This window comes from Dromaius novaehollandiae, chromosome 16 (assembly GCF_036370855.1).
Source record: "Dromaius novaehollandiae isolate bDroNov1 chromosome 16, bDroNov1.hap1, whole genome shotgun sequence".
In the NCBI taxonomy this organism is placed as follows: Eukaryota; Metazoa; Chordata; class Aves; order Casuariiformes; family Dromaiidae; genus Dromaius; species Dromaius novaehollandiae.
Window position 1 is genome coordinate 13,141,784 of NC_088113.1, and position 14,694 is coordinate 13,156,477.

The 14,694-nt window shown below is 46.1% G+C and overlaps 1 protein-coding gene across 6 annotated transcripts in view; it reads right to left on the reverse strand.

Moving 5' to 3' along the window:
- The window catches only part of NFATC2 (nuclear factor of activated T cells 2), a 100,749-nt gene that overhangs the window by 55,556 nt on the left and 30,499 nt on the right, over positions 1–14,694 (reverse strand). For all 6 annotated transcript variants that reach the window (XM_026099636.2, XM_026099634.2, XM_064521522.1 and 3 more), the window contains exons 4-5: positions 8,972–9,174; positions 6,762–6,934 (exon numbers count right to left, since the gene is read on the reverse strand). In XM_026099636.2, coding sequence (XP_025955421.1) covers positions 6,762–6,934; positions 8,972–9,174 — 376 coding nt within the window. The remainder of the gene's footprint in view (positions 1–6,761; positions 6,935–8,971; positions 9,175–14,694) is intronic.

Below are 14,694 nucleotides of genomic sequence, written 5' to 3' on the forward strand. Positions count from 1 at the left end.
GTGCGATAAGCAGGAGGCTGGTTTGGGTGATGCAGGCAAGGCAGAAATGCAAACATGATCTGCCTTTCGGGAGAAACAGAGTTGTGAACTCTCCGCAGGACAGCGTGGCTCTGCCTGCCGCTTCCACAGCGGAGGGGCTCTGCTGCAGCCGTGTGCCAGCACAGCGTCCCAGGGCCTTGCTCTGCCGGGTGCCTGAAAGCCTCCCTGCGCACCGCTATGGAAACAGGGGCCAAAGAATAACTGCTGGAGCGAGGTCTGCTCTATACTGTCTTTCTAACACCTGCAAAACTGCATCCAGAGTCCCTATGGCTGAACACGCTTAAGGAGAGGTCTTATCCTGGGTGGCCACAAGGAGCAAGACCGAGGAACACCTCCAATTCAGCGAAGACAAAGCTGGCATTACCTCTAATTACCTCTAATTGCCACCACAAGCCAAGTAAACCACCTTTCGAGCCGGGACTCACCATTCCTGACTTGTCCCCCTAAGCCCCAAAGGCCTTTGGCTCAAGCCACTGACTCCTGCCAGGTTTGCGAAGGGCAGGCAGAGCTGGGTGTCTGATGCTAAAAAAAGCTAGCGGCAATAGGAGAGCCTTAACAACAGCGTAATTTGTTGTCGGATTAATTCTTCCACCTCAGTGCAAACCTTAATGAGCCAAAGTAAATATCTCCTTCCTCCTGTGACGGGTGTTTATTTACGGCAGACTGCTTGCCTGAGGCAGGGCTGACAGGAGCAGAGCTCCCTTGCCCAACACTCATCCAGCACTAATGTCCTGAGAGACTTTGATCCCATCCATCACATGCCAAAGCGCTCCGAGCTTCCTGGATGGGATGCAGATTGCTGGGAAGGGAGCAAGGGGAGGCAGAGAGAGGCCGGGGGCTGCATGCGGAGAGCGGGGGGAGACCAAGGCCAGGCAGCAGCTCTAGGAGGCAGGCAGGCCGACACAGCAAGGCACCACATCAAGCCATGATCTTCTAACCAGGGGGATCAATGGTCTTCTTATAGGAGTATGGGGTAGCGGGAGGCTTATGTGAGGATCAGGTAAATAAGGTAAGTTTCCAGCCTTTGTGATTAGATGGGAAACCTTGAAACTGTGATCTAAATACACCCAAGAGCTACAAAAAAAAGGACCGGGTATGAGATGACAACAGTTTCAATTCATTGCTAGCCAGACTTAACCAACAACTTGTTCAGGGCCATTCAAAAGAAAAGCACCAAGAAGAGAGGGCTTCTCTCCACCTCCTTTCTCTGCACATAATTTACTGCATGATGTCCTCGAGAAGGCACAGTGACAAGCACTGATGGCAGCAGTGTCAGATAAGTATGATACTTGCTGTGAACTGCAGCCAGCTCACCAAACCAGCGTGTGATTAATGACAGGAAAACCATGGTCTTGGTTCACTTCTCTGTCGATCACCACTGTGGCTATGCACAGCATTTCCCTTTACTCCCTCGTGGAGGAGATCTGCTGAGCTTAACTTATGCTCCGACATCCACAGCCTGTGTAATAGGCTGGGTTGCTTGCTTGTGCCAACAGCAGCAGTGCAAAGACAAGAAGTAAACAGGAGTTTACTCTCATACCAAGGCCTGCAGCCTGCAGAAAGGGCGGGCACTAGCTTTCCTTCTCTCTGACTCAGAGTTTCCAGACGAAAGTCTTCTGGTTGTGCATTAAAAGTGGCAAATGTCAAAATTAACTTTTAAACTCTGTGTTTTAGGAGAGGGAAAATTTTTACTTTAGAAAAAGCATCTGTTTCTGTGCCAGTTGTGTTTATGACAAACTGGGTGATGGTCTTGCAGTTGAAATGAAGGGGGGGGGATTTTTTTAAATTTAACTGCAAACCGTGCCACTCTTGTAATAATCGCGCTCCTGCTTAAAATTGCAAGTGGGTATCTCCCACGTGCAAAGATACCATTCATTTCTGCCTTTTAATCTCGATAAGCGAGGACTCTTCTTGCCTGCCATTGTATTCATGCAGCACAACTTACAGCCGAGGAAAAGCACGCGCTGGTTTGCCAAGACAACATTCTTTCAAATGACTAGCTCTTTCCTCTGTAGTTATTAATGTGTCACATATCACAGGCTCAGAATGTCTAGTTTTATGGGAAAATCTACTAGAAGGAGAGAAAAATAAAGGAAACTTCCAGGGAAATTGATTAAAAGGAAATAAGATATTTGACCCAATTTAGTGGAACAAAATACTATCAATAATAGAAACCATTTGAATTCCTCAGATGAACACTCTGTTCTTCAGTAATAAGTTTTGGGTTGTTTGTTTTGTTTTTACCACCTTGGAATATCTATTATAAGAACAAGATTTTGGAATCCTCCTCTTTCTCATGCCAAGAGCAATCATTTACATGTTAAGATTTCGTAAGCATAGCTTAGTAGCAGCAAACATGGATTATATAACACAAGAACCGTGAAACACTTTGGAAAGGATTAACCAAGATCCATTAGAAAGAAAGCTGTGATGGAGTGTGAATGGCACTCATACCCTTTACATGCACATCTCAGACATTTGCATAAAGCAATTTTTGGTTGCAAATATTGCAGAGTAAAGCAAACCGCATGTCTGCCTCAGCCCGACAAGTGCTCATATGGCTACTCCGAAAGCCCGTCAGTACTCCTCCTTCTCTGCCTTATGGACATTTCAGTGAAGGGGTAGAAACATGACCTCAATGATCAATCACTCACCAAGAAATGAACTGCTCATCGTGAAAGGTAAACCAAAGCAAATGAATAGAACTAATATTACAGAAATTGTTTGAACACTCTGAAAATGATGATCACATCTGTAAAGATCAAAACCCTCCAGGGGTAATTCACCCAGGGGACTGCTGTTACTATGGTTGTATTTAGAGGGACAAGTTAGCTTGGTAACCCTTTACATTGGAGACTTCACCCAGCTCTGTGACAGCAGCTCTGCATTCAGCCACTCTGTGGTGTGGATGAAAGTAACATGTTTTGGCACCAAAGAAGTGCAATAGAAAAGTGTTCAGCTCTCCCAGTAATGATATTTTGAAGACACTAAGAGATTAGGGCTCATGCTTACTGAATTGACTGATTTTAGATCCCCGAAGCTCACACCTTGCACTGCTGAACACTATCAGCATTTGGCTGCAGCCCAGGGGAGTGGCGTACCGGACGGCACGGGGTGGCTTGCCCTGGGAAGCCCCGGGGCGCCAGACAGCTGTGCAAATAGCCACGCAAAGGTGTGCAGGCGCAGAGGGGTGTGCAGGCCGGCGCTGGGCCAAGGCAGGCGTTGCTGCACGGACCCGTTGGCTGCGGATCGCAGGGATACCTAGCGTAGCGCCCGCTGGGAGCACCGCCGTTGCAGGGCCTTGGAGCGGAGCAGCACCCAGCGGAAGGGGTCTTCCTCACCTTTCCAGCACCACATCCACAAGGCTGGCTTTTTACCCCTACCTAAATGACAGCCTGCTGCTACAACTATCAGAGGACTCTCAAATGCCTTTGCCTCCTCAGCGGCTTCAGAATGAAGCAGCCAGCAAAAGGAGGAAAGAGCTGCTCGCTGCTGAATGCGCAGGCACGTCTGGATACGAGGTCCGTTCTGAGGCACAACTGATCATTTAACAACATATCACCTGCTTGGTCCTCCCACGCAGCTGCCTGGGGAGGAACTTGCTCCGGATGGTTCTCTGAACCTGTGAAATCCCCTCCTCAAACCTGTCAAGGGCTGCATGTGACACAGATGAGGTGGAAGCAGAGTGCCCCACGAAAAGCAGATACCTCGCAGCTCTTGCTTCATTGCAGCTAATGATCTGCTGACACCGGCGGGAGCTCTTAACTGGGATCGGCTTCTGCTGGGGAGAGCGCTCGGATAGTCTGTTGGTAGCAACGGCACTCCTGGGGGAACCCCCGCGCTGGCGTAAATGGCGGGTTATCTTAAAGCCACTACTGACTCTGCCTATGGGTGTTATTAAGAGCTACCAGACAGGAGAGAGCTTACAGAGGAGTTCCTCAGGGACAAGGATTCCCAAGCGGTCATGTCAAAAAAAAGAAAAGCAAACAAAGGAAAAAAGAGCACTCTGATGGTGCAGGGAGGTGGGACCCAAGGAGACCATGTCGCGGAGCCCCAGCCTGTCCCCGTCTGCAACACCAGGGCCAGCCAGGTGACTTCAACTTCTCTGAGTTAAACGGAGACTGTGAGCTCTGAAATATGCAGACTGTCCCAGAGAAACTTAGATTTATCATCTGTAGTGCAATTTAACCTGCATTTCTAACGCTGGTTGAATCAACTAATGTTATTAACCATCTTCCCAGAACTGTGCTAGGACGAGAAAGTGGTACTAAAATGTATAAGCATTGCTAGATACGCAACGCACATTCCAAACGGAATAGGCTTATTTCTCTGGATTACTTTATACTCTACTTCCATGTGTTCAGTAAAGGATAGTCCTTAACATATCCCTCCAAGATTACCAGTGTATCCAGTTTCCAAAAGATAAAACTTTCATTTTGTCTTGGTGAACAAATGCATTTTTCTCCTAGGAACTTTATTGTCTGCTACGCAGCCAACATTTTAATATTTTCAATTTAATTCTAATAATCTTATAAATAAGCCACTTAAACCAGTACCTCCACTTGTGGCTTTTTATGCCTCTAATACCCATCAAAGTGAACATATCCTCAGAATAGATGCTCAGCCGTCTTAGAGAAACTGTTGCAAATAGCAGTCATCGCACAGGCAAATTAAATGTGCATGTGCAATCTGGAAAATGGGGTCTACTCTGTAAACTGTGACCAGATTTCTACTTGAACTCTCTTTGATGATGGGCGCAAATATAATGTGCAATTTTGGAAGGTCCTTAGAAATGCCTGGCTAACTCTTTCTAAAAGAGTTAATTGCTCTTCTGGTAGAAGAACTCAAATAACTGGGGCATGAGCTGTGGGGCTAACTGCATAACGGGGCACCATCACCCTTTGCCCTGGGCTTATCTTATTTTTCTGGATAGTGAATGGAAGAGTTACACCTGGAGTTACACCACCCGAATAGCTCCCAATTTCAGGAGGGAGGAGGCTGTTTTCACTAGGAAAAGAAATTGTGAGGGAAGCCGGTGATCCTTTGCTGCGATTCCTTTTCTATCCACTCAAGTTGCAGTTTACCAAATGCTTCCTTTAGCGAATGGGCCTTTGTTTGTGCTGGGACACGTGCCTGTTCGGGGTGGAGGCCGCTATTGTTTCAACCACCTGGTTCCATAAAGGACCGTAGCTGTTTCCTATGGAGAAAGGTGCTGGCTACTCCCCCTATTCTCCTTCTCCCTCACGGTGCCAGGAGTTTTCATACAGCTGGTAAAACACTTAGATAGTTGGTATCTTCTCACAAAAGTTACCATGGGATCATACCTGTCCATCATCCCCTCTCTAGTCTTGCCTTGTTTATTAATTTCTACTGTTCTTTTCAAAGCCATCATCAATAATTCACTAGTTGTATTTTCTCTTGACTTCCCATCCAAAACTGGCTCCTCTCTTGCTGTAACTAGTAAGTAGTTGATATTTAAGCAGAGCCTGCCTCTCAATAAATAAAACTCACATATGGGAAGCTCTTCAATGACTTTCTTTGCATGACACATGGCGAGACAGATTCTGCTAAAGGTGATGAGTCATTCAGTAGAGGGAGAGGAAAACTGTTCATTTTGTATTTGTGAAATCCCCAAACCGCTGAAAAGGCAACATTTACCAACAAAAAGCATCACAGGATGCACATAAACCAGAAAAGTGGGTGAAGCCCTTCCAGAAATGACTGTGACTTTGGGGGCACTTTGCTGCAGGCCTCTCTTTCTCAGGATCCGGTACGTTAGAATGAGTGGGAGGTGCAGGTTTCTCAGTTTACACACTTGTAGGATTTGCTCCAGGAATCAAAACTGCAAGCTTTCTTTTGTCCCTCAGGGGAATACCAGAATAACTGGGGCTTTCCCTGGTTGAGTTGCAGCCTCCTGAGGTACACACTCCTGTGAGCTGTTACCGAGAAAAACAGTAACCAGGATGAGCCTGAGCCTCAAAGTCAAACCTCCTCTCCATTTCATCTCTGTTCCTGCCACAGCTCAGATCAGAGCACGGTGGCCACTCCTTAAAAAGGAAGGATTGGCCACAATGCTGGGATCTGGTCCAGGTTTGAATTTCAAGCATCCTAACACCTGTAGGCTTGTGGATAACAACTTCTGCTTGCACCGCTCCTAAAAATAAAATCACTGTCTGGAAGGTAAACAGAATATCACACTCACACAGAGCATATGCCCGTATACACACGCCAATACCAACTCTGCCACTCCCACAAAAGACCTCCTAGCCACAAGGATCCAGCAGCAACAAACTAAAAAACAACACTTTCAAAAGCCCTGACATGCCTTGCTGTCCTTACAAGCTCCAAGCACGCTCGAAGGAGCTACCTCCTACCGAAGCTTACTTCTGTCCAGAGCACACACCTGGCAGCCAGCCTCTGCCACACGACTAGGTCTCTGTCCCACCTTCGCGCAAACCTTTTGGCCATCCCTGCCTGACTGAGGACCCCACAGACTTCAGTGGAGCTGCATGTGCCCGGAAGAGGAGCTCACAGAAGTCAGAGCTGCATGGTCGCACCCAGCCAGCCAGCGAGAGCGTGCCACAGCAGCAGAGCACCTTGCGTCTTGCTTATTTGACCGCTGCGTGGATGTGGGTTTTTCTCCCTCCGTGCTAGGCTGGAGCACCAGGCAGGAAGATCATTGTTGCAAGAGACAGAACAAGCGAATCTCGGGGGATACTTACAGCACTCGATGGGGTTGGACGCCGCTTGCAGGGAAATGATTCTGCCGTTGGACTCTGGGATGTGCACGCGGAAGACGAGCCGAACACGGGTGTTCTTCCGGCCGATGTCTGTCTCTCCCTTACGCAGCTCGATGTCTGCGTTCCTCAGCTTCAAAATCCCCGCACAGTCAATGCTGCCAAGCACACAAGACAGAGTAGGCACAGCTTAATGCTCCTGCTCTCAAATCAACTATTACAGAGATGACAGTCAAGAGGACTAAATTTTCCTAGGACTGATTTTCCTGAAAACTAAATTTGGTTAGGAGGAGCTCCACTATTGTCATTTGAACAGGTCACAGAGCAAGAAACCCAAAACGAGCACTAGGGCTCAGCAAAGGATGCCTCAGGGAAGCGAGGGCCACTACTAGACCTCTCCTCCAAACGGTCCTTGGCCTGGTGGCTCAGTGTGTCCGAGGCATGTCCCAGCCCGGGAGTAGGGCCAGAGTGGCCAGAGTTAGGGTTAGGTTGCTTTTATGTGGGGCACCCCTCCAAAATGTTATAACCCTCAGAGTCTTATTTCCCTCCTGTGCTAAACACAAGAGCGCCCAAGGCAGCACTGACCCCGGCACCAGACTGTGTGGGAGAGCTGTAAGGCACTAAAGCCTCCACTGCCAGCTCCCCAAACTGCTTTAGTGCCCAGAGGTTGCACAGCAGCGATTGCCAGCACGCAGGCAAGTGAACCGAACTCTGCGGGGAACCTCAGCAGCTGGACTACCTAAATGCATGCAGTGTCCGAGCACGTTTTGCTCACAATTTGTACGGGCAAGCACTGAATTCAATTACAAAGCGGGAACCAAAATGCTGTCCCTCCTTTCAGACAAGACAGGGGCTACTGCTAAAACTGCAGTCTCCAGCCCTGGCTCAGGTGACCACGTTATCCCCCAAGGCCCTCAGAGGTCATTCCCAGCCGAGGGAATAGCCTGGCAGCAAAGCAAATGGTTCTCTGCTCCCCACCCCACGTCCCTGTGCACAGGGAGGCTGTAGGGAGGGGGATGGGCCTGGGAAAGGATCAGGACTGCTTACACCAGTTTGTGTAAGCCTGACCAGTCAATCTTCACGGAGTCTGGGATCTTCAGTCAGCAACACCGCACAGAGGGTGCAACAAGAACTGTTACTAAATGGATACTACCAACTACTGTTTTGATGTATACACTATTTTTCCTTCATTGATAAGAACTAAAATCACTTCTTAGGAGGCATAAACCCCAATATTTCCTACACCCACACTGTTCCTTGCCACTGTACATGTGCAGGGGTTTATTATTCTAGGGTTACTCATTAGGAACAGACGCTTATGTTCCATTTAGGGCTTGGCTGCTTAAGTTTGAGATGAGGACTATTATTTATTTCCTTGGGTGCAGGAGGAAGGAGGGGCTCGAAGGAAAGGGAGAAATGAGGTATTTAGTCTGAAAAAGATATATAAAGAAAGAATGTGGCTTTTGTGATGAAGTAGGGGGCTTAAAAACATAGCAGCTCTGCCAATTTTTTCAGTATCCTCTGAAGGATGGAGATATAGCTCTTCCCTCTACAGAGCAATCAGTCTGACGCTGCCTGGAACGCATTCAAGCCTGAAGTTTCAGACTGGTGCCCACTTCATCCCTCTGCCTCCATAAAACTAGAAGAAATAATACAGAAAAGATGTGCCTGTACTTGCTTTTCTGTTGATATATTACAATGGGAGATGCTGTGATTTCATGGCCAGAGCAATTGGCTGAGTTCAGGAGATGTGCTCTATTCCATTAAATGTCCTAAAACAAAATGCGCACCTTTCCTCCACTGCCTACTGGTCCTTGCTGCTCTTGCACCTTTTTCCCTTGTATCACTGCAGCATAAAGACTGCAGATTCAAGTCTCATTTTCCTACAAAACCACTCTGACCATGAGTATGACAGATGATTACAATACAGTCACTGCAGCAATTACAGTAAATAGGAAAAAATATATGCGTGGTCAGCTGATGAGTGGCAACTCTTTAAGCAGCTTTAAAACAGCTACTCTGCTTGTATTTTAACAAAAACGGTCTTAAATTCATATATCATTCCAATGTGTCGGAATGGGGAGTCCCTCTAAAGCAAACATCTTTATTCATTTAAGTGAGTCCTTTCCGTAGGAGGAACTTCACATGCCAATTTAATCCTTCTCAACTTTGCTAATAAAAAAAAATATGCTTACGTTGCTTTCATGTTGTTTTTGGGTTCCAATGGGATCTCTAAGACTTTGGTGTTGCCAATGATTTTTTCATAGCTGGTGGTGGTGACAGTTTTTCCTGTAATGCGATGGACTTGATAGAACGCATGAGGTTTAAGTATCCGTTCGTCTGCTGTCCCAATGAAGATCTGAAGACCCAAGGGTTTGTTCTCCATGTAGCCGTGAAGCTGGCAAGAGATTAAAACTCTATTATCACACACGGGGCTTGCAACACCTCCACATCAAGAAACCAAAAAGTTCTAAAAACATGCATATAGATATGTAGACATATATAAAGATATGTGTAGTACTAAAAGCAGCCTCTTTTCTGCTCTCAAAGACAGGTTTCCTCTTAAGAGTATTTGCTGAAGTCCATGGTACACATGGAAGCTAACTGATGAAAACATGTAATTAATGGTTATAATATTAAACATAACAAGAAGAAAAAAAATTCCAGACTTAAGCTCTCCATTACCAGAAATTTGTTGGTTGTCTCCAAAATGGATTGATAAATCTCCTGGAAAGGTATATTTTTGAGCATGTTTGTTTAATTTGCTGTTATCGATTCCAAAATAAGTTTCAAAAGACCTTTCCCTGTTGGGTGGATGAAGTTGTGAAGTGGAGGTGACTTCTGACAGCTGCAGCCTGGGGCAGTGCTCCCTGCTCTGACCGGTAGGAAATGCAGTAAGGAGCGAATAAATTGTCCTTCTGCTGGCATCACCACCAGGTATACGCCATACACCCATATGCTTTGATGTTATGGATCTGCATGGACCTGCACAAGAGCTTAACAAAGCTAATGGAAAATGCCCATTGACTTCAGTGGACTTTTGGCCAGGCCCTACGTGCTGTCCAGCTTGTAAACACATATCTAGTTTACGTCCCACCTAACATTCACTAAAATGGCTTTGCCCCAGCTCAGCTTGTGACTCCTACCTCAACTGCAGTAAAAATTCCTTTCTTCCCCCAAACGGGAAGTATCTAGAAAAATTTTTTGAGAACTGAAATGCTAAACTATGTATAAACGTTTCAGAAATTAATGATCCCTGAGACATCCTTTTCTCTGGCTTCGGCACAGGCAGTTGCAGCCACTCACACCCCCTCCAAACCCTGCTGGAAAGATCATCCTCCCAACCCCTCGCTCAGCTCAAGTCATCCCTCACTTCACATCTCTCCAGTTCCTCTGTCTCCTCATAGCAGACATAAGCTAGCTGTCCTCCCCTTCAAGCTCCTCTCTCCGCCCTCCCATCTCTCATTTTTGACCTAGTTATCCACATATATTCTCAAACTTCCCAAAACCAGCATCAAACACCAGCATCAGGTTCTGAAACAGTCACAGCATTGAGTTTTCTGCCATTCTGCCTTGTCCGCTATGGAGGATCTTCACTTTTAGTACCTACATCTGCACCCTACAACCCACTCTGCAATACTCTTCAATAGTCTTGAAAAGAAAGAATATGTTCTTGTTCTCCTGAAGCCACTTAGGCACCTGGGGCTGATTCACTGCTCCTTGAACCTCATCCTTGCCCCCCTGTTTTCAGTCCGCGTTCAGCTGTTGGGCTTGCGTTACGTTACACTGCAACCTGTACAGGTCGAGATGATGGCTTCACTCTGTAATTGTACAGTACGTGGCACAAAGAGGTCTCAGTTCATGGCTGGGGCCACTAGGGCTCAAGGAAATAAAACAGACTTTTTTGTACTAAGCAGCATTTTTATAGAGAGTATTTGCTGTTGGAGAAGCACGCAAAGCCAGAATCCCTCCATAGACCAGGAGACGAGGAAATATCTTTTTCGTTATTAACATTCAAAATTACAAATCAAACCATTCTAAATTTCTCACATAACCAAAAATTAAAAACAGACATTTATCTACTGCATAGCCAGTGATCTAGCTGAAAGGGAACTTTATGGTCTGAGACATGCTAAATTTGTTTTCAATTATTCTGTCCACAAACAAAACCTTGATGAAGCCATACAAAGCAAATAGTATGGAAAGATCAGAGAAAAGAATGATTAGGTTAATAACATTCATGGCCAAGTCTTTTTTCCCTTTTCTTTTCACCAGTCAGCAGGAGGTATCTTTGCCTAGAAGGACTAACTACCCCCTGGAAGGGGACCACATGCAGCATCCCTGCAATCCTGGCAGCCTCCCTTCGGCTCGGCAAATGTAAAGCAACACTCTCTCTTTCCAGCTACCATCATCCATCGCGGGTGTATTTGCAAGGCATGCAAAGACCGGCTCTGTGCCCCAGGGACCTTGCAGCCCAAGGGCCCGAGCTGCAGCCTCCACTCACGTGAACAGCTCCATGAAGACACGGGGGCTTAAGTAAGGGCCATATGTATGAAAGAACGGCCGAATCCAGCCCAGGCTAGACCCCGTAATTCAGCCGCGTGAGCTCTTCAGTGGATTGTTAATAGGCGAAAGATGGTACGAAGCTCCGTGCAGACACGCAAGTTGGCTCTAAGAGTGAGACGGAGGAGGAGCAGAGCCGGACACCGAGCACAAGGGATGGTATTAGGGAAGCAGCTTTGCCAAGAATGTGATAAATACAATGGTGGCCACGAGGAGATTTAGAAACGCAAGGAGTGAGGCTCAACGTTAAAAGATTAAGGGCGACAGAGGTCAAAGTATATAGGTCTGTTGGGAACAGGCGTGAATGTACGGATCATCCCTTGCTCATCCGCAGAGGCCCACTAAACCCGGGTCCTTGGAGAGCCATACTGAAATTCATCCCCAAATCCAAGATTTCCTGGCCTTCAGCGAAAAGCCAGTGCACGACAAAAAGCCACATTGTCTTTACAACGGGAAAGAGAAGAGTACATTTAAATACTGGGCGTGTTTATTCTCATGCCTGACAGAACTAATTCTGCGCGGATCCAGCTAAGAGGAGGAGAGGATCCTTCACACTGGAACAGTCACTACAGCGGCAGCAAAACAGCCCTCCCTCTGCCCCTGCCCCGGCAGGACAAAATCCCCCGATTACAGGTGGAGACCGGGACGGAGCAAAACGGATAATAAATTACGGAAGAAAATCTGCCCCCAGTGAGCGCATGGTCAGTAGCGGCTGTAATAGAGCCAGCTACATGCACAGTTTTTAATACTGGCCACCTTTAAAAGTAATTTGCAGTAGTGGTTTTGCTCATGTATAGAATGAGTTCCCAAGGCAAAACTATTCATGGTCTTCTAATAATATCTATGCCTGTGGGTGTGTGTCTGTATAAACGCGTACATATTTGAAGGAGAAAGGAATCGGCTGCCTGCTCGTACGGCAATGTTTATACCACCTGCTGGACCAGGGGGTATAAAACGCAGTATAAGAGCTTCTGGTGCTTCAAAGGACCAGATTTTAAATCTTTTGCTTGATCAGTGGAAGAAAGAAAGAAAATTGTTTGGTAATTTATGACATCATGGCAATGCTTTGGGATGACATCACTGGAAAATCTAAATAATGTTATAAATGCAAATAGAATGAGAAAAAAATATATATGAGAGTCAAGCATAGAGGCTTAAAGGGTACATCCTTATCTTTAATTAATTGTTTACATTTTGCATTTAAAGGGCTAATATAGGTGATGATTTACCATAAGCATTTCCGTCTACCCTTCACATTACAAGAACACAGCAGGCTGACTCAGGAGCCCAAAACAAGGTGGGAGCCTGCAGAACTGCCCCCGGCACGTTACGGTCAGCGTCCTAACCCAGCTCTGCCACGAATCTACCGCGTGGCTTTGGTCATGTCCTATAACCTCTCTGTTTATCTGTGACATGGGATTAACGATGCTAACCCCGCTTCACAGGGACAGTGATGAGTTAATATTTTGTGCTGCATTTTTATATAGAGAAATTCATTGTGAGCAAGAGTGAAAGAACACATTAAGGCTCTGTTTCAGATGTGTCTTCCATCAGTATTGAAATATGAGAGACTGTTGCTCTTGATAACCACTCACCTACGCTACACCAGCCAGTCACTCCAGAATTTAACCAAAAAGCTGATCTTTGCTTTGGTGGCACAAAGAAGGGAGGAGGAAAAGCAATCCCTAACAGACCTCTACGGAGAAGTGAAGACTTAAAACAATTTTAAAATTATTACTTTTAAGTTCATTTTTTTCTGCCCTAGCAACAAGCAAATCACTCTAAAAGCCACAATTTCTCAGTCCTACACTTTTGCTCATCTGACAGAGAGGGAGACCCGGTTCGCATTGCAGTGAGCTGCAGCTGCCCCAGGGGAGGCCACGAGGCTACGCTACTTCTTCGGGCTAAACGGGAGTTTCGCCAGAGACGAGACCAGGGGACCAACCCAGGGCCAAGGTGTTCTCTGCCTTTTTCACTCTTCTTTCAGTGAAGAAAAAAAAAAAAAAAAAAAGCATCTGGATTTCAGTTTCAAGAAAGTGAGAATCACGAAAGATTTATGAATAGAGAACCCTGGAAGGAAATATTTGTGTGCATTATAAGGTGAGCTATTCACAATAAAACTCCCCCAAACTGTACACAGATCATGCTGGAAAAAAACCAACTCCTTTGAGTCACATTTGCCACAAGGGGAAAAAGAAGCCAGACATGATGTGTACCTTTCCATACTCTATTTTGGGATTTTAAGATCCTATTTCTTTCAGTCGAAAGATTTTTCTTAAACTTTGCTTTTGCATTAGTCTTATAATATTAACATAGCCAGACATGGGCTGGTCTGTGACCTGAGGAAATGCAAAGCACTTTGGCAGATAAACAAATAACATCATTCAGAAAACAAGGAGGCTTTTCTTGTTTGGTTTGCTGCTACGATTGGGTTTCTAAACAAAATGGAAATTTGTGGCAGGATTAAAATCATTGGCTCACCTCTGCAAAAACGAAATTCATTCATTCTGCACTCCATCCGTGGATCAATACCAGTTCAGTGTGGGAGAAGGGGTTAAAGGCACATATTATCACACAGAACGGCACGTGTGCAAAATTCTCATTGCAGAAAAAATGAGCAGATGTGCCATGAGCGGCTGCCTATCAGCCGTCCCATCACCCACCTAAACACACAGCTACTGTGACTCTAGGGGCAGCTGCAGCAATGCAGACCACACGTTAGGCAAAAAAACAGAACAAATTTTTCCCGAATTATCTTAAATCTCTGCTCTTACAAACTGAGACCCCAGCTCCAAATACACGAGCACTTAAAGAGGGAGTTTGAAATTCAGTCCCTGTCCCGGTGTTCAGATGAACCAAATCGCTGCATCTGCACAGCCTGCATAGCCTCTGGCTGGGGGGATTTAAAAACATAGGATCATCTTTACTGTGCTGTATACATAGCAAATCCCTCTGCAAAGCGACGCTTGCAACATTGCTCAGCTATGCTATCAAATAACTGAGTGGTAAATTGACAGTGGAGTCAGAGAGAGAGAGGTGAATTCCCTAAAGATTTTGCAGGTGGTCACCTATAGATGCAATGTACGTATGCAGAGACGGAATTCAGTGAGACCTTTGAAATGCAGACCTTTGCCTTGGACATATTTACTCGAGTGTAAATATTACTGTGTTTTACATAGAATAATATTATGAGTGTGAGGTAGGAGGATTCCCAGTAGGTCTGAAATAAGTCATATTCCTCTTAGCTTCGCAAAAGGGGAAGCCGAGGCAGAGAGGTGCAGTGATTGCCAGACCCCGCGGGGAAAGCACAGCTCAAGGGCCGTGAGAAACCCGCGGGCACCATCGCCCCGCACGG